Raw genomic sequence first — 24,436 nt, 5'->3', positions numbered from 1 at the left:
GTTACAGAATCCAAATACCAAAGAGGATTAGACCATGCTAATTTTGTTTTAGAATATATTTGTCATCTTTACAGAAATATAGCATTAAGTATTAAACAGTCTGTACGCTCTAAAAATATTTCAGTTCAAAATTCGTAATTCAAATCAAAGATGGAAGCATGGTATCTGTTACTATGGCAGTGGCACTCTCTTTGGGAATTCCACACCCATACTACACTAGGTTATAATTTTATGTATGCAACGCCCAAGAGGCTGAATGAGAAAAAGAGATGACTGGGTTGTGCTGATCTGAAATTCTTTTGAGCTTTTTCTTTAAATTAAGCTTGTCATGCAGATACTGCATTTCTCATCAGCAGGCTGATACTCGTGCTTGTAGTTTATACAGTAATACAAATAGAAATATTTCCATGCATGACCAAGCCACAACTGTTTATCATCTCACTCCACTCTTTCTCCCAGAGTTGAAACATTAAAGCCAGCAGCAGTACGTGGATTTAGGTCAAGCAAATCAAGCGGCATGCACAAGCCGAGTGCTCCTCTGCACTCCTGCCAATTGCAAACATAATTCTGCAGTCCTGAAACCCACCACAGACAACGCCTTCTCCCTCCAGTGCCTGCAAAGACATTCAGCATTTTTAGCTGAAAGCTTATAAACCCTCCTAACAGCTACAGGTGGAAATGTAAGGACTGCATTCTTTTTTCATGACTGACTGAGACAATGTGGGGTTTTGTGGTGGGTTCTTTTTTTCATATTATTACACTTTCCATGAGTTCTTCGAGCACAGCAAGTCTGAATATTAGCTTTCCATACCCTGAGTAACAACAATTTTTTTAATAGCTGCTGTCTACTGGTGCCCATCTTTAAGCCAAACACCTTCCCTTGAGGGAGCCTGCGACCTGAGCCACACGGAGCCATCAGGGGAAAGGTGCAATGGCTCAGCAGCAAGGGATGAAAGAACCAGATGGAATGAGAAGCTCTGAATCATTAATTTCTAGATCTCTCCTTAAGAGGGATTTGAACAAAGGAAAGGAAGACAGGAGGAGGTGTGCTTTGAGGAATGTGAAAGCAATTGAAACACTTTCCATTGCGCTTTGCTAATGCAATTTTTGCTCCTCTTAATAACTTCCACGAGTCTATAGAGAACCAGGCTCGCAAGCACAGCAGATTAAGAATTGCAGTATTTTAATTTTTGTGTTGACAGGCTTTTGGCATAATCTTCAGTAGGCTGATTCACCACTGTCTCTTGCACAGTGGACTGACTTGGAGAAAAGCTCAACACAAAAACTCTATCTGACCTCTCTGAAAGTTCAGGCCAGACATCAGTTTTGTAGCTGCTAAGACGTGCGGCAGTGACTGGTGTGACTCTCTGCACTTGGAAAGATGCAGACATCTGGAGTCATTCAGGATCCAGGCAGAGAGGTGAACTACCCTGCTGCAGGATGCTTGAAGAGGGCGAGGGTTGTTTGGTTTGGATTCCCTCTCCTCTCCCTGCCCCCCAAGAAACTTTGGCTCAGCAGAGAAGTAAAGGCTCAGACAGAGGCAAAAAATGTATTTTGTTAACTTTGTGATAAAGAACGTACGTGACCAAGTACAACTATTCCTGATAAACCTACTTTGCTAGAAAAATCAGTCACACAAAATAGTAAAAGCAGGTGTTTCAGTTGCCTTTCAGATGCAGATGAAAAAATATAAAGATACTAAATGCAACCTGAAGCGCTGTCTTAAATGTATTCCACCGAGAAGAGAAAACAGCACTGCCAGACATCAATTGAGTAATGTTATTTTAGTCATGACGCAGAGCTTTGATTTAATTTAATACATCTTTTATGAATAAGTAAATAGACTACACAGATTATTACATTTTGTTACATACAGATTATTTCTTACGAAAGCCTTTGACATTCATATAACGTCTTTAAAATTTTTTTATGCTCTTATCCAAATGGATGGGTAAGTCACAGACTAGGTGATTAGATAATGTCTACCATCAGAAAGGTCCAAACCAAAACTAGTGCATGTGTGCTTCCACTGAATAAATGTAACAATGAGTTTCTATAATATTAATGAAATGTTTCTGCTTCCTGCTAACCAGTAAAATACCACACTGACCCACCAGACATCAGCACAGGTTTTTCACTTGCTTACTTTGCTCTTTCCAGTAGCTTTATTGCTGCTTCCCTTCTATCCTGGTCGAGATACAGTATTGCCAGCTCCAGCAAGGCATTTGGAATTAGATAATGGTCATACTTTATCTTCTTCTCACTGCATTGGAAAAGAAATAAAAAAATATTGAAGTGATATATTGTTTCTTTAATTTAACAGTTCCAAACATAAATAAATAGGAGATTAGCTAAGATCAGAAGGAGCAATCAATCTCCATTACAACACTTGTCATGTTCTCTATCCAAAGCTACCTTCCAGCTTATTAAACATGTATTTTGCACAACCATCCTGCACAGTATGTTATTTCTCAGGATTATGAAATATTGCCTTTATTATCTGGAAAGTATTGGAAAAGATGACAATATTATGAGCTCTGCCCATGTGAACTGACGAAAAGAGATGCCATTCACTGCGTGATGTATAGAAATTGCAGGTATAATCGTGCTGCCATCTGTCTCTGCAGACTGCATTTGGCTTTTAGGGTACAGCTTCTTCAGGATGGGTAAGAAGGGGGGGAGAAAAAGAAAAGTGGTACCTCAAAAATTTTATGCATGTATATTCCCCTAAAAAGGAGAAAATACCTCAGTAAAAAGTGCAGATTTGCAATTCTTCTTCCATACATGGCTAACAATACTGGCAATTAAAAGTGCAATTCCTTGATATCAAAGCTACTGAAAGAAATACTAAAGATACTGCAGTCCTCTCCCTTCTATTCACATCACAGATGTATCTCTTCTTACTTGAAATGAACAGTTACTGAGAAATTCAAGAGCTCTCCTGTATGCCAGGTAGGAAAACTTACTTTAAATAGATGTAATTAAAATGGTCTTCTGCTTCTGAGATCTTGCCCAAATGCTTGAGGCATAAACCCTTTAACAGCTTTATCACACACTGGTCATCTGCTAGTAATTCTGTAGCTGCAAGATGAAGTAAATAGCACATTTTAGAAAACTCTAGAGCAGCAGAGACTTTTACATGGGTAGGTGTAAGCATAATCCATTTACTGCTACACAGGACAGAAGGAACTAACTGGTCAATTCAGTTCATTTAATGCAGAGACAAACACACATCAACCTTTTAATAAATTGATCAAACTTTGTCTAAAAATTGCTGGGCTGTTCTTTCCCCCTCTACTCCCACTGAAAGGCTAGGCCACAATCTTATTGTTCTGACACCTAAAAACTAATCTGAAGTGTGCACTTTGGAAATGTTGAGGTTCAATTCATAATCTCTTTGCCTTATGCCTTTACTGCCCTTTAGTAGGCATAGCTCTTCTTCCTTGACTTCTAGTCACATGATCTATTTGTAGGCAAGTGTTTTATCAATTCACCACCTTTGGCTAAACAAAAATATGCCAAACTTTGCTACCTGTGCCTCTCATCCCCTCATCTTCTTACCATGGTTTCTGTTCACCTCTTTTGAGTTTATACTTCTGAGTGTCCAGAGTCTTACCAGCCTTACCAGCGCCTAGTTCAAAGTCATTACTAACAACACCCTTTCTCCATCACAAAATTTCTGCATGATACATTTCAAAGAAAACATCTGGCTTTTTCACAGCCGTTCCATACAGGCAGCTTAAAATTTACAAGCAAAATCTTCAGCTTGCTTGCTCATTTCCAATTCATGAAGTACTAACTAAAAAGAATTTCTGCAAAATGTGTGATACTGCATCTTGTGCTACTAAATGTCACCCTGTTTTCACAAACCTTACCTGGTTCTTCCTCTATCACTCCAGCTGAGTAAATGCTGACACATACTGCATGAAACAGCTGCTTCCCTTTGGACTATGCAGTTTGAGGCCTTGATCCTACAACTGGAGTCACTTCTACTGCTAAGTCCCATCGAGGGCCCTACATACATATGTCACCAAAGCAAATCCCAGGGAAGATGCCCAAAGACTATGCAAGCAAACTAACTTAGAAGGAACAGGGAAAAGAACAAAAGTTGACACACCAAGTATGTGCACAGTGAGATGACTCAGGGCCACAGAAGAGGTATTTCATAAGAATATTAAAACAAACAAACAAACAAAAAAAAAGCAGGTCAGCTGTCTCTTCTGGACACAGGTTCACATGCATGTATTTCCTCTACTTATAACATATCCTACAAACTGCCCTGGATTGTATAAGCAAACATTTAGGCACCTATCCTAGACACAATTATGCACATTAGATTTGCATTTCTTAACATTACTTCCAGTAACAGTCTTCCTTTTACATCTTATATGGTATAATACTGCTAGGAGCACATCCTCACATTCATCATTTTAATGTTAGATTCTTGCATGATGAATCTAGCAGTAATACAGAGAAAATACTTGAAAATACAATAGTTTATCCCCAAACACAGTCAGGAAAGCTCAAGGAAAGCATGACGCCTGAAAACAGCACGTCACTATCTGGAACAGGTAATACTTTAAACTGTTGGCGTGTTTAAAATATATCCCACTTTTCAATTACATGTCCTCGTAGTGTTTTATAGACATGAATCAGCTTCTACATATCCCTGCAAAAAGACAGCCTTATCCACAATCTACCAACTCAGAAAAAAAGGGAACAGAGAAATAACTCACTTATTCAAAGTAATGTAGCAAAATGGATGACAAAGAAAATGAAAAGGTCAAAAGCCTCCCAAGATGTCTCCTTCACTGAAAATATTTTTCTGTTGTCTTTCACAATTAACAAGGAGATAGCTTTAGCCAGTCTTTCAGGCAACTCTTTCAAATCTTGTATAACACAACGTGCACAGGAAGACTAAGGCCCTAGAAAAGACTGCAGTGCAGTGACTTAGCCCATATTCCTTTGTCAGCAGGGGCTTGATCCTTTCACGGGAAGGTTTATGATCTTATAATAATAGGATAAAATATTTAGTAAGGGAAAACTTTGTGAGAGAAGCTGTGCAGACTGGTTGCACTTCCCACAGGAGCTGGGAAAGATTGGCAAGAAATAAACATCAACTGAACTTTCTCATGAATGGCTAATTAACAGACTGACAGAAGATGTGGTAGCAGAACCTGTCCCTGTTCAGCACTGTCCCCTATCTTATGCTCGTTCATCATGCAAAGGAAGCCCATCCCTGGTGTCCCAGCTTTCTATAGCATACTGTTGACACATAAATAACATTCAGCCTGAGGTCACATCATAAATTGACAGCACTTTTAAAACAGAAGACAGACTTGTCTCCTTCTATTTATCCTTTGAAACTGAAATGCAGTATCTGAAGATAACAAAGCTCCATGATCCAAGTAATCGACTCAATGCATATGCTGATTTTGATCTAGCAAAATAAACAATCCTTTAATACATGTCAAACTATTCCTAATACACATGTGTGGATATAAAATAACTTGCTCCTATTGTAAGTTGTTATATTAAAAAGGAAAGTTATTCCTATCTGCATAAACAGTTTATGGTTTCATTATCTATGTTCCTCCTATGATCAGATTAACTTTACTAATGAGCGTCTCTCTATTCACAGATAATATCTTCAGCTACTGCACTGTAAAATACCTGCTTAAACCGTACCACTGATTACCTGAACTTCTTGCCAATGCTTCTTCTGCTTCAATTAAAGTCTCTAACATGCCTTCTGTTAAGTTGGGACATTTTCCAATTACAGCATAGCCATTCCAGATATACATCATTTCCTAGGGTCAAAGAGAAATGACAGCATCATTAATTACAGTCCTGGATAAATGCAGTTATCAAATACTTCAGTTTATCTCTGTATGATGAAAAAGTTACAGAATCCTTAAATAAAAAGTCAGTTTGTCAAAACATATTTTCATTGCAACTGAAAACTTGTTACATTGGGTTTTAGAACAAATTAGCCCTGGAAGACAACAAGAGCCATTCACTACACACAATGCGAGGAGGATTGCTTGAACAGAAGGCAAACGCAGTCTCACTTACAGATAAAGGCAAGTACCAACAAAACAGACAGACTGAAACCAGTCATGGTTGACTGTCCCTTGATTAAGGCCTCCTCTTGCTTTTCAGTTCTATCCTAGCCAGGACAGTAATAACTATAAATAAGTACAATGTATTGCTTCCACAGAAAAAGATGACATCTCAGGACAACAAAACAAAACAAAAAGAAAATTAAAACCCCTAATCTTTAAGCCAAACTTCAAATAAACCAACAGAATTTTAGAGCTGAACTGTAAACCCCTTAAATTCCTCAGTTTTGTTTGATGTTCCTACAGAAAGTTGCTTGTTTCTTATTCAACTCTTCTTAAGAGTAAATTTTATTAAAAACTATTGGTTTAATTCCTATTAGTTATTGGGTTTTTCTCAAAGTGTATCACCAGACCAAATGTGCCCATTGCCACTAGCAATTATAAAGTTAAAGATGGAAATATTATATAGACTTATAACCAATCCTCATGACAAGTTATTTATTCTATTTATTTATATGACCTAGTCTGTATTTGATAATTTAAAGCTTTTCCATAAATTTATGTATAGAATAACTGAGTTCTGGAACTATGGTACAAAAAGCTGTCAGGCTAGAACAGATGAAGCAGTATGTTAAGCCCAGCCACTGCTGCTTTCACTGTCTGGTCCCTACTGGAAAACACATGCTGAACTTACTGTATGCAGTGAAGATTTGTTAACATGGTTTTGACACAGAATTACTCAAACTACATTTATTCTAGGCTAAATCTCTGAGCTAAGACTCGCTTGAGGACTCGTTCCTCTCAGCAAGTCACTTCACAGTGAAATGAAAAATCCTAGAGAGAAGATTCTGCACCCGATTCCACACTCTGAGTGCATTTAACCATTCAGCTGCGGCATCTGCTGCCTCAGAAATGCAACTGCAGCAGAACCAAAGGAGACAGTGCCTGGCTACTCCAAGGAGAGCCCTCAGCACAGGGGCTAAAATCTGCTCCTCTGCTAAAATCCCATTAGAGTAGCCCAGCCAAACCCCAGGTGTGTATGTTTCTTACTCTCTACATTCTCTGAAACCTGAAAGGCAAATCAAAGTAACCTAATTATTTATCTCATTTCAGTCTTATGACTTAGTGGAAATTGGCCCCTAGTGAATACCCACGCTATGCTGTAACAACTCTATTTCTTCAAGAAGCACTGTGTCACATCCCCAGCTGGTGGGCTGAGAAATGACTACTCACTGGTGTCTCCAAGAGCCTCTCCTTGTTCAGGCATTTTCTTACAGAGTATTTACTAATTATCCATCTGTTTCTCAAACGCAACAGCTCAAAGCACTGCAAATGTTAACACCACTGTGCTCGGCAAACCTGTGGACTCAAAATCCTTTTATGCTCTTTTACACGTTCTTTGCAGACAGATTTTTGTACGTGCAGCATGAGTGAGGCAAGAGGTGCCTTATGCAGCTGTTCTCATCTGGCCACAGGGAACTGGCCAGCAGTAGAGGAAAAAAAAAATAAAAACCCAACAGTATGCAGTGGTTTTCTGCAGTGGCTAAAGGATTTGCCTGTTTCACCCCAGCACCTGTGATCTGATCTGGAGAACACCAAATTGCAAACATTCAGGGGTACATTAAACAGATGCTTAGATGCAGTCCCCAACGCTTGCACTGTTTCATTCCCCTCCACAATTTGGACCTTAAAGTCTTCTTTTACTAGTTTCAGTAAATAATACACGACAGAAGAGACCTAGGGCAAAGTTCCTCACAAGGGAATCAAAGGAAAGCTGTTAGGAGCACGCCAGTCTATAGCTGGCATAATGAGTTACACACAAAACACATTTATGTGTCACAAACAACTGGCTTAGTTCCTGTGGCTGGTGCATGCCCCAGTTTTACAGCATTCCTTGCATTCATTTGGCTTTGCTTTGGGAACATTCCAGTCTCCCGCAGAGGTTTTACCTTAGAAACATGGAAAGATACTATTTTAATTATCTCAGTTTTATTTCCAAAAATTAAAAAAGTGGTAATAAGGGCGGGTGTGTGTATTTCTAACTTACCAAAGGTGGAACAGGCAAAGGAATGGGGTTTGAAGAAAGGTATCGTCGAGCTTTCCGAATTGCAAACTTTTCTGTAGGCAGTGATTTCCCTGCAATTTTCAGTTTCAAACTGGGAACAATCCTGAAAGTTTAAAGGAAAATGTAAGGAATTTTTCCTCTGTGAACCTCTGGGAAAAAAATATCCAAACTTTAAAATAATAATAACAAAAAAATCAAACCAGAGAACTTAAAAAAGCTGTTACACACCGAGCTGTTGCTATCTCTAGGGAAGCTGAGCAATACATATACACAAAAGCTGTCTTTATGCAGGGCACGTATCCCTCTAGGCTTCTTCTTTAATTAAGCAGGAGGAAGAGGGACTCTCCCCCACCCAAAGAATAAACTGGATGATGCACCCAACTTATAAAGGGCCCATCTCTCTCATAGACTGAGGAAGAAGCAAACTAACTTTTGTCAGTGTTCTGCCCATTCTCCTAAATCCCCAACTGATTCACATTGTAATGGATCCCAAATCCAGTGAAATCTGCTTGCAATGATTATGTAAGACATGGAAGGCCTGAAAAGTATAAATATATTGTTAAGTACATTAAAAAGTGATATTTAAATTTTATAGAAAAATTGTAAAAACTAAAGTAATCAGTTTTCTTTGGCCCAGCAAAGTTTAGGCATTTTTGAGCTTAAACACTAAAATTAGGTTAATTCACTGTATTAATAATGCACATATTCACTTGCACATTTAACTATTTCATATTCCTCTCTGACTAAATCCAAGAACCAAGTTGTAGTGATACTGTCTCCACTAAGGAGGCACACACCTTGTAGCATAATGCATTGAAGGCTTTCAGATCTTACATGCAATTTTGATTAAAGGAAAAAACTGAGAAAGAATGTGAATATTACATGCGACAGCAGCAGCCACCGTATGGCTGATAGACCTAATATCCTGTCTCTAAAGGATTTCCAGGCCAGGATAAATCTGTTGTCTGAACTTGGGGTCCACTTTAGTCTAAGGGAACGTTTAATTCTGCAATTTCTTACCAATCCAGTGCTACTTGTGCAGATCCTCTGAACTGCACAATTAATAGTTTTGCCTCTTTTTCCCCCAACACTGTGCTGTGAAAAGACAGGAAAGTCTTGTAACTGGGAGTTAGCAAATTTTACCTAAATAATTCAACTTCGCTGTCTCCAAAAGGACTGCAGTCATCTGGTCCAAACATACTGAGATAAGCAGCTTTCATGTAAATATAAGTAGCCTGCAAATGCAATCAAGAATATCTGTACAGAAAAATGAATTTACAGCATCACCATTATTGACATAAGCACAAAACAGCAACAAAGAGTAAGAAGTTGCTGCTTTTGCTCATAAACAGACACAACCTTACAAAATTTTAAGCAGGAGGTAACTATTTTAGAAAGTGGAGTATAGAAAAATTTTTAATTATGTATGTCTTTGTTTATTTTGTATCAGCTTATAGCTTATGTCCACATTCTAAGAACAAATGTCATGTTTGTGTAAAGAGAATTTTTATTACTTTCAGGAATACATGCTAGGAAACTCACGAAAATGCCATGCTCAGAGAAGAAAAAACACTACTATATAGTCTGTGTTCAATCACAACTTGGTAGCATATTTCAAATATTAGGTTCTAGAGAACGTGAAACAATTTTTGAAGGGTTTCATGATTTCAGATTATGAAAAGTACTGATTTCACAGGGATTCCCGAGCAATCATATGTTCAGCAACCAAGAAAAGCAAAGCAGCAGCGGATGTTACAACTCCTGCAGCAGAAGAGAATAACAGTTGGCAAGTTCTTGGGTACTGCTTTAAGGAGTCTACACCAGCCATAAGTTTCAGGAGTTTTCTAGACTATTTTAAGCTGTGATGTTTTTATTTACACGGGAATCTCACAGTGGATATACGTGCCTATCTTTCATATAGCTCATGTAGTTACTAGTTTGCTACTATGACATTGCACTGTAGGTTACATATTAAGAGGAAGCACATTCTCTGCTTCTTTAAGGCCCCTGCAACATAGTATAAACCACCACACACAGTTTAAAAAGATGCGAGTTAATATGAATCCTATAGCATTTCAGGATACTAAAGCTCTTAGCCAGGTGGTGCACCCCTGGCTGTGGGAGCTATTCAGATGAATACACCTGGCTGAACATGATGCTGGAATCCCCAGGGCACAGTAGGGTCCACACTGCAGTTTTCACTCGAGTGGGAACACTGAAAGCATTGCTTTCTCCTGCCTAATTGGACCTTATGTCAGTTTTGGTTCCACTTGGCCAGTACATACTATGTGGAATAGAAAAAACAGGCAGAGAGACCCCCCTCACACACATAGTCTGATCACAGTAATATGAAACAAACCTCCAATCAACCACACACCCTGCCCCCAAGCCAGACTTAATCCCTTCTGACATATTTCCCTGGGGCTCAGAGGAAGATGAAGGGAGGGAAGCTAGAAGGGTTCTGGATGGAAGAGCTTCTCCCTTTCAGACACACAGGGCAAGGTGCCTCTTCTAATTATATTTATTATCCTAGAGGCACCAACGTGACTCGCCTCATTCATCACCAAAAAAGTTTATATCCATACTGTAATGAAAGAAATGGCAACTTGTGCCATTAACTGCAATGTGCTGATGACACTACCAGTCACTACACAGCGGAACATCTTTAACCAGTTGTTCTTCATCTACAAGTCAGGCCCAAAAAATTTCTGCCTGCCCACATTCTGTTCAGATTTGAATGTTTGCAATTCACATTGTTCTGCAAGAGCCACAGCAGACCAGGTTTTGTTTTACAATCTTCATCTTCAAAGCTACAAAAGCTTCAAAGCTACAAAAAGTCAACTCAACCTAATTGAAAGTTAATAGATTCTACAGGGCCTTCCACCCTCCTGTTCCAACTAACTTACCTTTGACCAAGTGTTTTCTTTGCTTAGCAGGTCTGCATAGAAGAAAGCCATCTTCCACTGGCGCTTGTAGGTGAAGCACCACATGAGCTCCCAGTAACACATGTGATGAAACTGCTTCCAGTATTGCTGAGCCTCGCAACATTCTTCATACCTATTAACTGCCTGAACACAGAGATTTCCAAACACCGCCTTAATCGTGTGTAAATGCACGTACACCAGTGCTGTAACACACACTGGGTCTCCACGATCTGCCGGCATGGCTCCTGCAACTTCCAAATTATTAACAGCCCAGTATTCCCCAAAATCACATCTGTTGGTTTCACACAAGGGATCCTTGGAAATTAGGAAACTGAAGGCAAAGGACAGATGCTCAGCTGACATTTATTGTTGCAGCTCCAAAGCTTTTGAGGGAGCTACCACACTGCACACCAGCTGATGCTCTGTCTGAGAGTATTCTGGATACCCATTCTTCACCTCCCTAATTCTTTCAAGTCTTGTATGACTCTCCACTCAGACTAAAGGCAAAGGATTACCACTGGATGTTGTTAAAGGCACAATCTGTTCCAGGACAGGAAAGATAACAAGAAAACTGTGTCATTAATACTGGAGGACTAGATTATCACCAGAAATTGAGAAGGGTAGCAAAACAAGCTGGTCAAACAATCTAGTCAAAATAGTTTTCAAAATTCCTCTTTGTAATTCATAAATTATAAATTACATATAGGCCAAAGCCACAGGAAGCACTAGCCAAAAAGGAAACATTGCTCCTGGAGGAGTTTTTCTAAAGCTTTTGAGACTTATTTTCCCAAGAGCAAAAGGATTACTTACCGCATCAATATTACCCTTTAGTGTTTCTATCCTGCCTGCAAAAAACAGGAATATGGCTCCCTGTAATAAATAATAATAAAAATACAAGTATTCTATAACAGTTTTCAAGCTGACCATACAGTCTAGATCTTTGTTATTTGGCAAGAAAACATTAAACAATCTGTGGTGGTACTAAACTAAATTATGATTCATTTTACCTTTGGATAGCGAGCCAAGTAAGGCTTAAGAAGTCTTTCTGCCTCCTCAACATTTCCTTTTCCTGTCCCTAGAATGCATAAAAATGCAAGTGATAAAAATATTAAGAAAAGAAAAAAAAAAAAAAGAACAGGAATGCAAGGTACTGATTAGTCATCCTCATCTGGTCTGTATGTAAGTTCCTCTCTCTGATAAGTGAGGCATAAATACAGGTTGGGGGAGACCTCAACACCATTTTGCTTACTGACTTGAAAACTCACTTACGTGCAGGCCAACACATTTTGCAGAATGCCTTAGCAGGAGATAACAGGGAACTACTGTTATCTCAGTGGGAAACTATCACCTCCCAAAACAGTCAGGGATAACATACAAACATGAACAAAGTATTCAGGAAGTCATCACTTACAGCCATTATTTTAACCTCCCAAATAATACACTTGACTACTGAAGACAGATTTAGTTCTCACAACTTAGTTTACTATCCCCATCTTCTCTCTTATGTGTCAAACAAACCTTCACCTTGAAGATTAAGACATTCTCTTCAGTTATGATCACTACTGTAAAATCACCCACAAATGAGTTACATTTAATCTGACCACAAACAAACAATTCAGCAACAAACAGGTGATGGAATCATCTTTTTCCCCTCTGTGTCCCACAAGAACTAATCAAATCCAAGAATCCAAGAGTTATTATAAACAATCTTACCTAACACAAAGGTCATGAAAGTATGATAGCAAAGCAACAGCATGGTACACAGCACCGACCTAAAGCTGTATGATGATGCTCCTTCTTGAAGCTGCAGCAGACCACGCTCCTGCGCAAACAAAGGTGAGGAGAACAAAGTATTGGAAGAGAACCAAAGCTGTGTTTTGCTAGTCTGTTAACTTCTGCAGTGTCATCTACAGATTACTCACTCACCATATTCCTAAAATGCAATGACATGCATTGCTTACATAGCAATCAAAGATAAAAAACACACACATGAAGTTTTCTAGCAGTTTTTCATGGAGTTACTGCTTAGCTTGGAGAACATCTGACGACAGAGCAGCAATCTGGGATTTATTACGTGATTAACATCAGAGAATGTTAGACAACTTATCACCATCATCCAAGTGCTGTTACACAGCATTCCAGAAACAAAAAACACAGAGTTTTGAAATGTAATGCAAATAACACATATTGCCATTGTGCAGTGTAGCCATGTTTATTGTTATTCACTGCATAAGCAAGTTAAAGACACCAAGGAAAAAAAAACCTGCAACTAGCAGGGCAAAGGATAATAGGCAAAAAGATATTTTTAAGTATGTTAAGAACAAAAGGAGCTTTGCAGTGATGTTGGCCCACTACCACCAGCGGAAAAATACGATTAAAAGAAGAGTATTTCTGTTCCCTTTGGGAAGAACTAAAGCGATCAAGTATAACGCTGCATTCATATTCAACGAGAGCGTGATGGATAACCAACTTTCAGGATTCCAGCTCCTGAGACAACAGCATTTAGCAGCCCCTTCTAGAACTGGTTCCATGATATCAACAGCAAGAATGTAAATATGCAAACATATTAAACATGAGATCTGCCTACTAGCAAATTATGCACAGTAAGACATCCACTGTGTGCTGGGGAAAATTCTGTTTAAAAGTTACACTACGACTGCAGTGGAAAGTTACTGGAACATGATGTATGTGACTATAAGGACATCCTTTCAAACCAGCTACGCTATAAATAGGGACCCTGAGGGATGCCTGTTGGAGCCACTGTGGAAGGTATCAGGGAGAGCTCCCAGTGCGATCCCAACACAGATTTTCACTTTTTGTGTGTCCTTGCCAAAAGAAAGGTCTTACACTGCCTCACCTTTATCACTTACTCTGCAAACCCTGAAAACTGTAATCATATTGCAGTTTTCATCACACATGTACTTCTTCACTTAACTAGGGTGGTTAATTTTTTTCATGTAAATATAGTTATTTTGTGGTTGTTTTTTGTTTTTGTTTTTAAATCTTAATCTATTACATTAATTACTGTTTTAGGGAAAGGTACCATTAACACACACATTTTCAGGTCAATTAGTATGCCATCTAGCCTGCACAAAATAATGAAAATACTGACTTGCATGTCACTTCAGAAGAAATTAAAAGATTGTAAAATCATTACTGAAAATCAATAACTTAATGGGTATCAAGCACTCAGCAAATAAAGCCAACTTCATTTTCTGCTGAGAGCAAAAGTTTGACTGATACAGGTAACTAACAAAATATGATACATTCAAATTCTTTAAACTGCCCAGATTAAAACCAAAAATATTTGAATGTTTTTTAAAAGTAGCACTGTAGCACTGCAAGGTAGAAGTGAGACAAAACATTCTGTGGAATGAATTTTGGCAGGAAAAATTCCAAAGTAGATTTCCAATTACATTTTTAAAAAATGAAAAGTCTTCAGGCTGGATATTTCACTAAGCCTTTACTGACATCAGTACTAGGCCTTACAATGTTCAACATCACCCATTTAATATAAAAATGCATATAAAATGGCTTGTGAATAGCACCAAGAATGATAGAGAAACAAATTGTATTAGTTGTATAGCACAATGTAATTATTTGTCAAGTTGAAGTCACTTTTGTATTTTAGTCACAAGAATGTACTTTCATACAGCCAAACACAAAGTTATCACCTGTGTGAACAAGGAAGGCAACCCACACCCACCCTATGTGAGACTGCACCCTGGAGAGCAGGAACTGTGGACGAACTGGGTTAGGAACATTGCCCGTTCACCAGAGGAGGGCTGCAAACCTGCGTACTTGAGACTAAAACCTTAAACCGAGTAGTTACACAGGTATGCAAAGCTCACCCAGCAAGTTAGTTCCCTCTGTGGTACATCCATAATCCTATTTTGTTCAGTACAGGTATTAAAGAACGCTTACTTTTCACTCTGCCACTTGAATACCACAAACTTTCTATATTAAAGCAATAATACAATCACTAGACACAGTCTGAAAAAAAAGAAAACTAAAAGTAGTTGTTATTAATATAATAACACTTGCTTTTAGGAAAGGTTCCAACAAAGCTGCTTCTCCTCAAAACAAAAACCTCTTGGAAACTGCTTCTGTTATGATGAGATCCCCAGGAAAGCGGAGTGATGAAGGATGTCACTGGGAAACACATTTTCGATGCCACCTTTGGCCAGCCAGCCTCCGCAGGCTCACTCTGCGGCTGGCAGACAGAGGAACTCCTCCAAGGAAGAATTCAGCACAGGAGCCTAGATCAGACATCACGAATCACCTTTCCAAGCACTTACTCCTTCTCCACAGGGAGCCTCCAGAGATTAGCCAGCAAACCTAATCAGCTAAGTGATGTGTCATGAGTTGGGCAATACTATTACATCTGTGTAATCCTCGCTGGGGATCAAACGGAGCACCTCGGTACTAAATCACAAGCAGCTACTACTGGAGCTTAAGAAGTAACTCTGTGAACAAACTACACTCACTGCCACCAATCACTAAGTGAGTATATTATATTTAATTGTTAGGACACACCTTCTAACCATAAATAACCCATAAATATCTCCCACACCTACGCCACAGGTGATATGAGCAATCTCAGAACACCAGGAATGAGCTTCCAAACAAAGTCTATGACAGGGAATCTTGCGACAATATAAAACAGATGTCAAGGCAAAAAGTGCTTGCAATTTCTCCAAAATACTTGAATGACATTAACATGTTTAGTTTTTGTTTTCACACAAAATGTAAGTTACTCTGAAAAGCATAAGGTATAATGCAGAGGTAGAGAGCAGTGACACTACTTAGAGAAAAATGTGATCCAACACGATAACCCTCACCTTTCTGTGCAAGTTGCTCATAACATCCCATGATCTCTTAATTCCCAAGACTGCCACTACACTATCTTACATCAGTATCTCATTGATTTGATCCTTCTTCTAAGCCATTCAATGCTCTGTCATTCAGGACTCCCCACACGAGCAGTGGGGATTCCCATAGTGAATGCAGGATGAACAAGGACAAAGCTCAAAACCATTATCAGACAACGTTGAAACTGGTTCATATTTATTTCAGCTGTCACCAACTAAAACCCATCTACTTTCCTGAAGTGAAAGCTCTTGAATGATATTTTTAAATAATTCTCTTTTAATCATGGATCTTGACAATGAAAGCAAAGCAAGGTCACCGTTCACATCCCGTGACCTGATCACATTACTGCAGGCTTAGCAAGGAGGATGGATAATGCTAACAGCTTTTACGAAGAACAGACTCATTAAACTGGTAGATGGGGCATTTGAATGTATTCCATTAAATAATTTTAGATTTAACCTTCATTTAAAATTTGCAGAAGAGATCAAAATGCAAATCAGAAAGATGCATAGTGGGAAACTGGAATTCAATTTATTACAAATTGAGACATCAAAAGTATTCTTCAGCTTAGCTGCTTTGGGAAAAATGTCCTCCCACACCAAAAAGTGTAATTTGAAAGAAATTGGTTCTATCTGAAAGTTTTCCTTCCTTCCCCTGAAATCAAGCTGTCATCTGACCCTGTGACAAATTGCAGTGAGCTCATGTCAAACCCTTCTAGAGTTTAGCAGCACAGTATTTGTAATCATCTATAAAATGAGAACAAGAGTAAATATGAACCTAAGACCTGGCAGAGGGGTCAGTAAGAAGAGTTCAATGTTTATGTGGGAGATAGTAGAAGGACTCCTCTGATCTCACACCAGAAGTGAGTTATCATTAAACACAAAACGTGCAGGTGGGACACATACTCCACCCACCGCCCAGGGAGTGAGGAAGGCATGGCTCCCCAGCACAGCATACCTGACGGTGTGCAATACATACCTCTGCCCATAAAATACTTCTCATTAAACTGGGTAAAACTGCATTGAACCTCAATGCCCAAATGCAGGGCCCGGGCCATTAAACACAAATAACCCAATATTTTGACTAATGATACTGAGGAAAGGAGCCTGGACAGTGAGAATGGCACAACTGGCACATCTTGGAGTGGAAAGGAACAAATGTGGCCTCAGGCTACTTTTATACTTTCTTGATCTTATCCTACCTACTATTTTGAGAGTCCAGACTGCTGTTAAGTTGATCATGTTGTCCACAGTGCTCACAAATGGCTCAGGAAGTAATGGAGCTTTGGGCACGTCCTCATTTACTACCAGACACAACATGTCTAAGAGACGAGTCCCTAGGGGCAAATCTGCTGGCTTCAAGGCAGATTAGTATTGTGGAAGATATCGCAATGCAATTTTATATCCAGTTTTAATAAACACATGACCCACACCAAAAGCAAGCTGTCCTCCAGTGCACTGCAGCTCTCTCAGGTAAACTGTAAACAGCTCAAGGCACTAACCATGGCTGCCTTGTCTTTTGCTCGGTCTGATGCTCACCGTGAGCATTTAATGGAAAAGACTGCAAGATCAAACACAGATTTATTCATAGAATCATAGAATAGTCTGGTTGGAAAAGACCATTACGATCATCTAGTCCAACCGTAAACCTGGCATTGCCAAGTGCACCACTAAAGCATGCCCCCAAGTACCACATCTACACATCCTTTAAATCCCTCCAGGGATGGTGACTTCACCACTTCCCTGGGCAGCCTGTTCCAAAATTCAAAATTCCTTTCTTCTGGATGGGGTGCAGCACATGACACACAAACTTTCCCTTTCCTCCTCTATCATTGTTTCTTTCACCTTCAATATTCTTGTCTGTACTGCAAGGGACAGCCTCCTCTTGCAAGCTCTGGAAAACCACCACTGGAAAGGATTGCAAATGCAACTGCAATTTTGCTTTTGGGTTTAGCCATCTGACTCACAAATGTTAAATGCAGAAAAACTTTTTCAGGATGTTAAAATAAATGACCATCAATGAACTTTGATCAACGTGTTTAAAATACTCCTCTTTCATGGTGTGCAGACAGCAGTTTTCTGCTTAAGTTTATAGTAATCTAGGTCATGCTTCAGTGAGTTATTAAAAAACTGGAACAGAGGCTGACTCATCAACACAAGTATCAGCCCACTCACAGCCATACAAGAAATCCCAGGGCCAAAAGAAAACAACAGAAATTCAATCAGAGGGACAATTTTCATCTGCAGTAATAAGATGAGTGTTCAGCAAAGTATTCTCAGAACTCTGCTGGTACGTGAGTTGTCCTTACATTTCTAGGAGAATATTTTGCTTTCGATGCTCTTTGTTTTCATAACTGACAGGTAGAACTATTTGATTTTTGACTCTATTGCTTGTGAAACAGCTCCTGGTCAGCTCCTAGAAATTTCCAAGTTCCAATCCCCGCTCTCCCTGCTTTTAAACAAGACATTTTCTTTTCAGATCTAAGATCTTTCCTGTAAACTAATAAAATGGTGATGACACTCATCCACCTGTCATATAAGAGTGCAGCTCTGATTAAGGAAGCATTTTTTTTCCTTGAAATTTGTTTTGTAAATAGAAAGCATTACAAAACATTGACATTTTAGCTTGTTTATACAGCTTTTGTTGTGTTTGCAGGACATCAAACATTTACCTAACCCAGCATTTATGAAATAAATATGACTATTGGTTTAGGTTAAATGGACCATGTTTTCTTAATCCAGGAACTCAACTTTGTATGAATCTCATGTTCTGCTAGTAGAATGAGAGACAAAAGCAGGTACAAGGTATCAAGGCCAAGATATTCCCATCGATTTAGTATCCTATTTTGAAACAACAAATCCACAAAAAACTAACACAGCACTTTCTATGTACCTGCCCTGTGGAATAACTGAGGTTCATGTGAGTTTACTGGTGCTTCATTATTAAACTTCATGTCCTCCTGCATGCACAAAAAACATAGGCCAGACTTGTTACTCTCCAGGCAGAAAAGCACTTACTCTTTTAGGCACAGAGAATTTAGGTGCCAAACTCAAGTTACAAGTTGCAATTAAAGACATGGAGAAAAAAAAAGAAAAATCAGAAATGAAATGGAATTTTTTTTTCCCCCCAACTGGATGTCATGCAGGAGCCTGTCAGGGACATTTAGATATCATAATGACAGTAAATATCAAGTAAGCTAATATATTAAAGGGTAAGAATACACTTTTGGCTATGGATTACCAAGTACAAGCATACATCAAAAGATCAGTAACTAAAAAACTAAGTATGTCAACATCACTGTATTACCCACTGTCTCTATCATGTTTCACTATTGAACAATGGTATCACAATCTTTGAAGCGCAATAGTTCAGACAAAAACAGAAAGGAAAACTGAGCTGCATGAAAGCATCAGTGCCAACAGTGGACATGTGATACCAGAGTGCTTCAGAGGGGTACAGTGAGGAAGAAGAGAGAAACTCCTGTCTCCATTTTTTAATTTAAGAGTTGAGGAGAATGTAGCAATAATAGTTCATATTTACCTTGTTTCCAGAAAACCCAACAAACTCCAGTAATCTCAGAATCCGTGCGGGAAACATGGACAATGTCTACAGAAAGAAATACAACAGTTATGCAGTAACAGACTTTCTGCCTCTCAGTTACCAGGTATCTCATACAACTATTCCAAACACAAGAAATATAATCACTAAAATTACTAAAAGCATCTTTATATATCTGACCTTTTCCTGGGTAAATGCATACATGAGCTTTATTTTACACACAATTTAAACAGCAATATTCGTTTAATACAGCTGGGCACAAGCACTCAGCTATATTCTCAAAGAACATGCCTTTAGCCCATGCCATATGAGATAATTTCTCAGCTGATAGTCCCCCTGGATGTGCAAGTGGGTCTGCACACACAGAGCAGTATTTCCCACATTGTTGGTAGCAGTCTATTTCTAAAGTGTATTACTATTTCCATTCTTAGACCAGAGACCGGATCCTGTAAGTGCCAGTAGACATACCTAACTTCTCAGATACTTAAATTAAGCTCACTTTCAGGAGGTTGTAGGACTTCAGATCAAGAGAAGAACTGTTGGTACATACCAGATTAAATGCTCCAACTCCAAGTTTTACACCTCCCTCAAAATGAAGATGGTTCTCTCCTCTGACATAATGTGGAGACTGTATGAGACTGTCCAGCTCCCTGAAAATGCACAAGATTCTGTTACGTTGTCAGTAAATCAGATGATTGATAACAATTCAGTAAGAAAGTAACACAACTACCTTGAAGTACAAAGTATTTCAAAAAAGGTCAAGGGCACAACAGCTACAATGCTTTTTTTACTATCAAAAACTATGATGGACTCCTGGAGATTAATTCCTGGAGATTAATTCCAATACTCAATTTGCAACCATATTTCTGCCTGAAAATGTTTAAAGAATGGCTGTGGGAGTAACACCAACCTTTACTACTGCAGAAAGAGACGATGTGGCAAGTGCAGGAGAGTTAAATTTAAATTAGCAAATTTGATTTGAGTTTCACTAATTCCTGGATTAGGTATTCCCTTTTTGCACATGTTCATTCAAAGAATATTTTGTTATATATAGGAAAAGACAATTGTAAGAAATATTTTTAAATGGGCAGGTATACTGGAAATTACTTTTCACTTATTTTCCTAACTTTCATAGATCTCAACTTTGTAGTGTCCCTTTATTTGCCTGCATAATCCAGAAAGATTTGAACTTGGTTTTCTCCAAACTTTCTATAGCTATGTCTTTTTCACACTAGTATTTTAGTTTATTTTGTTAATTAGTAGGAGAAGAAAAACACTGTTTTAATCACAGCCACATAATTGTGTTCAGGCTGTCATGGTTTTATCTGCTGGTTGTTGCCAACAAATATAGGACTATTCATTGTAATTGCAGTCTTTACAGTGGACCTGCATTTAGTCGTCTTCAACCCACACAAATATGGACACTGCCATATCTCTCCCTTTCAGTATATTTCTGGAGAACTGCGACTGGATGCTGGTTTGTGTCTGCTAGACACGTGCCTTTTTGTGGCTGTTCTGAGTCCAAATTTAAAGTTCTAAAGTAAAACAAAATATGACGCATATTTAGCTTTCACCTTTTTTAATTATTCATGTAAGTCTGGACTACTGTGAAAGTTTCCTGATACTTTTTATTCACTGACAATAAGCAAATGTTTCATTATGACTTACTGTTTTATTTCATTTCATCTTTTTTACAGTGTATGAGAACCTTTTCTCCCTGAAAGAGAGTTAAAAATTGTACCTTTGCAACATTTACTCCTCCTGTCTTTTCAGGGTTGCTGTTGTTGCAGATTAGCAAGCAGTATTGCTGACAGCAGGGAAAGGAAAGATGGCTTTTTATATCAGAAACTATATTGTAAAAAATATTGATCGATCAAAGCAAATAAAATCTCATTTCCGTACTTAATTGTTTCCTCTGTAACCTCTTCCACCGTGCTCTCACCAAAACTGCAAACAATTATTTCTTCCCACATCAAAGGTACAGTACCAAAATTGTTACTACCAATCTCACATACAAACTTTCCTGTTGTTAAAATACACATTTTAGGAAGTTATTATTAGCATTTTTTTGAAGAAGACCACCTAACATGTACTAGATTTATAACATTTTGTTTTTACATATACTAGAGTGGATCTTAATTTATTGAGGCACAGCTGAGCATGCTATCCATGGTGAACATTTCAATGTAAATTTTAGGATTTACCTATTGCACTTCAAAATTTTTTGCACTTGTTGAAAGTAGCTCTCCATAACCTACTGGGTGAAAAGAAATCTGCTTAAGCAGGTGTTTTTGGCTTACAGACACTAACTAATGGGCATGTTGTGAGTTCAGATAAGCAGCCTTGCTTATCACTTTCAATAGCATGCACCTTCTCTTTAGAGCAGAATGACTGCCATACTTAACCAGATTAAAAATCCAACTGACAAAATATTTCACTCACACAGTGGCATATGCCTGGAAAAGCACCATCTAGGAACTGACTGTTCAGGGACTTTGACTGTAGAGAGACTGCATCTGTTCTGCTCTGCTAACTAGCCCCTATAAACCTGTTTCCTGTAAATTTGTTTCTTCTTTGTTTGAAGCCATTTATACTTTCCATTGTAAGCTCTCCAGTTTATTGTCTCTTAGTTTTGTTTTAGTTCCATGCATTTATTATGGATTACTTGTGCTTCAACTACTGGTTTTGAATATTCAAAAAAAAATTGCAGCTAGGAATATAAAGAAATGCCATTTCATATTCCTAATGACTGCTAGACCTCCAAATGGTGCTATGCAGACACAATGAGCACTAGTTCATTTGGAACTAGTTATTTTTTGACATAATTTCAGCAATATAGTATTTGAAGTAGGCAAACCTTGGGAGTTAACAGGGTTGTTAGGGTCCACTATCTTGACAATCCAAATCAACCATAATATCAATGTCCTTTGTTATGCAAAGGAGGAATTTGTGTGGGCTGAGAAAGGCTATAGACATGAGGCCAGTAATAAAGGCTGCAATAACTATAGTAATAATTCATCTGTGATTTGGGCAATTCAACCAGCAGTACTCCTTACTGAGGGAATACACTTAATCACATCGTCATTCTGACTTACCTGTACGTTTGATAACTGTTTCGGACTTTGATGCCTCCTTTTATGAAGCTAACCATATTCTCATCCTGTTAGAAGGGAAACACATTAGCAATATGAATTTTTAAGCATTATAAAGGGCTGTGGTCTTCTTGAGATGAACATATGCCTTGAACATAACCATCGTGACAAGACAATATAAGCCTCTGAGAAACAATCCACGGATTTAGGATTTCCTTTCTACATTATTTTTACTGTGTTCAGGCATATACACTATATTTTGATGCCTTCCATTATTAATTTAGCCCTTGCAACCTTTGAACCATGTGAATTTGCATTAATGAACACAGGGACTAAGCTAATGAAAGGCACCTGAGGTACATGCATTTGTGGCTGATTAAAAAATAGCTTTCTCTCATTTGTCCTTCAGCATAGTTAAGATCTGAACATTTCCTGGCTCAGCACCACACACAAATAGCTGCCTGTCCTCAGGAGGCTACAGAATATAGTTCCACATCCTGAAAAGGAAGCAGGGTAAGTAAAGTTATGCAGGATATGTCTTTCTGGTCTGAATATTCAAGTATCTAAGACATGCACACTAGTACAGTAACATGCTACATTATGAGCTATAATGAACTTACAGCCAAGTGTATCTGGGGGGCCATTAGTTTACAGTTGCATCCCAAAGAGAGAACTCTCTAGTCTCTTAACTTTCTGGTGGCAGTTTCTTGCCTCACTCATCGTATGTAATCTGTCATCCTGGTTTGTTTTGATATCTGCTATTACTGTGGGATAGGAAGACCACTTGTGTTTTAGCAGACTATTTTTCTGGGATGGGATTTTAAGAGGCTGTATGAAGCATTGTGGAGAAAACAGCATAGATTAGATGAACATTTGATTGTTTTATTGTTATTGTTAAGGAAACAGGGTCCAACTGTGCTCATTGATGTGTAGACAAAGAGACAGAAACTGCCTCAAAGAGCTTTCCCTCCTCCTGTAAGTCAAAAAGGTAACTCAATCCAATCAAAGTTACAGTTCAACTTCTTCCAGACTTTGCTTTCTGTCAACTAATATAGGAACTCTAATGGCCTGATGTGAAGGGCAGGGGTTTACTCCCACAGCCTGCAACACCACCACTAGCCTGTGTCCTTGACAGACATCCTTAAGCAACATTATCAAGAGTGAGGACAAAATTATGCACCATAACTGAACATGTAATTCTTGATGATATATCCCCAGAGACTTGAAACCAAACCATGTGCAAACAAAATAACCACAGAAAAATGCAACCCTGTTTTTCTTTGTTCTGTAGAAAAACTCAGTTTTTAATTAGCAGCTGGGAGCAGGGGGTACAGCATAGCTAACCATATATAAAGGTTCAGTTATATTTTCCTTTGAGTGGAAAATGGAAAGAGAAAATAAGATGGTTTTAAAACGTTTACATCCAGAATACTCATGATACCAACAAGAGAGATAACCACTGTGAGAGTAGTCCAGCTCCTGAAAAATCCTGAGACTAATTTTTAGATATTTTCAACTGGATTTGGTTATTTACATTAAGCACCAAAACTAACTCACTTCAATAGTTGTTGGAATCAAGTGCCTTTGTTTAATTTTTAAATCCAGTTCATGTGTTCATGAAAAATTAAATGCAGAAGAGGAAGCAAACAGATCAACATTCTTTATGCAGAACAGGACAAGAAATTAGCTTCTTATTCTTAAATCTCTCATGTATCTACAAACATTTTAAAAACAGATACCTGTGAAAATAGCACTTAAAACCAAGAGACACTGCATTTAAATGCTCCTTTCTTACAGGCACAATAGAGAAGTTCTGAAAAGCCTTGCTTCCATAGCTCCAGATATTGACCAGACTGTCCCCAG

At 38.5% G+C, this 24,436-nt stretch overlaps 1 protein-coding gene across 1 annotated transcript in view; it reads right to left on the bottom strand.

The window, feature by feature from the left end:
- Positions 1 to 2,142: 2,142 nt before the first annotated feature.
- The window catches only part of TTC39A (tetratricopeptide repeat domain 39A), a 32,520-nt gene continuing 10,226 nt past the window's right edge, over positions 2,143 to 24,436 (bottom strand). The window contains exons 5-16 of the mRNA XM_010175236.1: positions 22,577 to 22,641; positions 20,032 to 20,131; positions 19,464 to 19,529; positions 12,765 to 12,873; positions 12,059 to 12,126; positions 11,862 to 11,921; positions 11,034 to 11,195; positions 9,271 to 9,362; positions 8,110 to 8,230; positions 5,684 to 5,810; positions 2,967 to 3,066; positions 2,143 to 2,263 (exon numbers count right to left, since the gene is read on the bottom strand). Of these exons, the coding sequence (XP_010173538.1) occupies positions 2,143 to 2,263; positions 2,967 to 3,066; positions 5,684 to 5,810; positions 8,110 to 8,230; positions 9,271 to 9,362; positions 11,034 to 11,195; positions 11,862 to 11,921; positions 12,059 to 12,126; positions 12,765 to 12,873; positions 19,464 to 19,529; positions 20,032 to 20,131; positions 22,577 to 22,641 (1,191 nt within the window). The remainder of the gene's footprint in view (positions 2,264 to 2,966; positions 3,067 to 5,683; positions 5,811 to 8,109; positions 8,231 to 9,270; positions 9,363 to 11,033; positions 11,196 to 11,861; positions 11,922 to 12,058; positions 12,127 to 12,764; positions 12,874 to 19,463; positions 19,530 to 20,031; positions 20,132 to 22,576; positions 22,642 to 24,436) is intronic.

Source organism: Antrostomus carolinensis, unplaced genomic scaffold (assembly GCF_000700745.2).
Source record: "Antrostomus carolinensis isolate BGI_N321 unplaced genomic scaffold, ASM70074v2 scaffold2309, whole genome shotgun sequence".
In the NCBI taxonomy this organism is placed as follows: Eukaryota; Metazoa; Chordata; class Aves; order Caprimulgiformes; family Caprimulgidae; genus Antrostomus; species Antrostomus carolinensis.
Note: the sequence above shows the minus strand (reverse complement) of the source record. Positions and strands in the feature narration are given on the sequence as shown.